This window comes from Austrofundulus limnaeus, unplaced genomic scaffold (assembly GCF_001266775.1).
Source record: "Austrofundulus limnaeus strain Quisiro unplaced genomic scaffold, Austrofundulus_limnaeus-1.0 Scaffold925, whole genome shotgun sequence".
In the NCBI taxonomy this organism is placed as follows: domain Eukaryota; kingdom Metazoa; phylum Chordata; class Actinopteri; order Cyprinodontiformes; family Rivulidae; genus Austrofundulus; species Austrofundulus limnaeus.
This window is the reverse complement of record NW_013953327.1, coordinates 80,160-81,386: the sequence shown is the minus strand read 5'-3', so window position 1 is coordinate 81,386 and position 1,227 is coordinate 80,160. Positions and strand designations below refer to the sequence as shown.

The following is a 1,227-nucleotide window of genomic DNA, read 5'->3' as shown; positions in this document are numbered from 1 at the left end:
TGGTGGTTCTGGGGGATGTCTTCTGGTGGCAGCGTGTGGGTTCTCAGGGGGTCTGTAGCGGTGGTCGTGGGTCGCTGGGGTGAGTTTGGGGTGGGCATGGGGAGCTTAGGGTTCTGGGGTCGTGCCATCCCTGGTCTGTGATCCTGGTGGGGCCGGGGGGCTTGAGTCCTGGTGGGCGGGTTGCCGGGGTCTGGGCCGGTTTGTGCCCCGGTGCCTGGCTCTGGGCAGGGGGCCCTTGGTCTGTTGGTGGGCTGCAGGTCTCATGGGCTGGAGGGTTGGGCTGGCTGGGGGCGGGGCCGGTGGCCCATGGGAGGGGATTGGCCAACCCAGCCTTGGTGTCTAGTGTGCTATATGTTGAGAGTTGTCTGAATGATGGGGTGGGTAAAATATTTCTTCTGGGGTGGGGCTGGGTGGGTAGCCTTGGTGGCAGCCGGGGGCTGTGCTGCGTCGGCTGGCTGGCCCCTTTGTTGTGATGGAGGCTCGCCCTTGGTCCTTCTTTGCGCTGTCAGTGGCTGGGTGTGCGCTCTCGGCTGGATCATCCTTGCTGGTGTTTGGTGGCCTCTTTGGGTTGCAGGCTGGCTGTGGGATTGGGGGTCGGGTCTTGGGGGTCTGGATGGCTCTGGGGCGGGTGGACTGTCGGTCCCGCTTCCTGGTGGTCCTCTGGGCTCTGTTTGTCTGTGATCTGGGGCCTTATGGGCCTGGCGGTCGGTCTGTCCGGAGGAAGAGGTCCTGAGCCTCATTCCCTGGGTGGGTCTTGGGAAACAGGGGAGCCTACTGGGGTCAGCGGGGGAGCTGGCCCCCTGTGGGAGCATTTTGCTCCCTCACTTTTTTCTCCCCATCCTCCACCACACTCCTCCACCCTCTTCATTTTCAGCTGCACTCATGTAGGGTTTTTGGGGCACAGGTGTGTTATAAACGGCAACAATTTTACATCTCAGTTTGCCATAACCACCTGGGCTCCAATTTTACTGTACACCTTAAAGCCTCATGTATGTCAGTGTGTAAAAGAATAATATGAGCTAAAATAGTATGTTTGTACACACACTTATTAACAGCTTGGTCACTTCCTGTCCTCAGCACAAATAAACGTGTTTTGTTTTGTTTTGTTTTGTTTTCTGCAGGGTGGTGGAGGACTGTAAAGGTGACCATTTTCCTGCCGGGACCTAACTTTCAAACTATAAACATGAGGATGTATAAAATCTACAAGATGTTTGCTTAGATTTATTT

At 56.3% G+C, this 1,227-nt stretch overlaps 1 protein-coding gene across 1 annotated transcript in view; it reads left to right on the top strand.

Annotated features, from left to right (window-relative positions):
- tm4sf5 (transmembrane 4 L six family member 5) overlaps positions 1 to 1,227 on the top strand; it is a gene marked incomplete at both ends in the record, with an annotated part of 5,576 nt that extends 4,349 nt beyond the window's left edge. Inside the window, 1 exon segment of the mRNA XM_014029599.1 lies at positions 1,122 to 1,227. Coding sequence (XP_013885053.1) covers positions 1,122 to 1,139 — 18 coding nt within the window.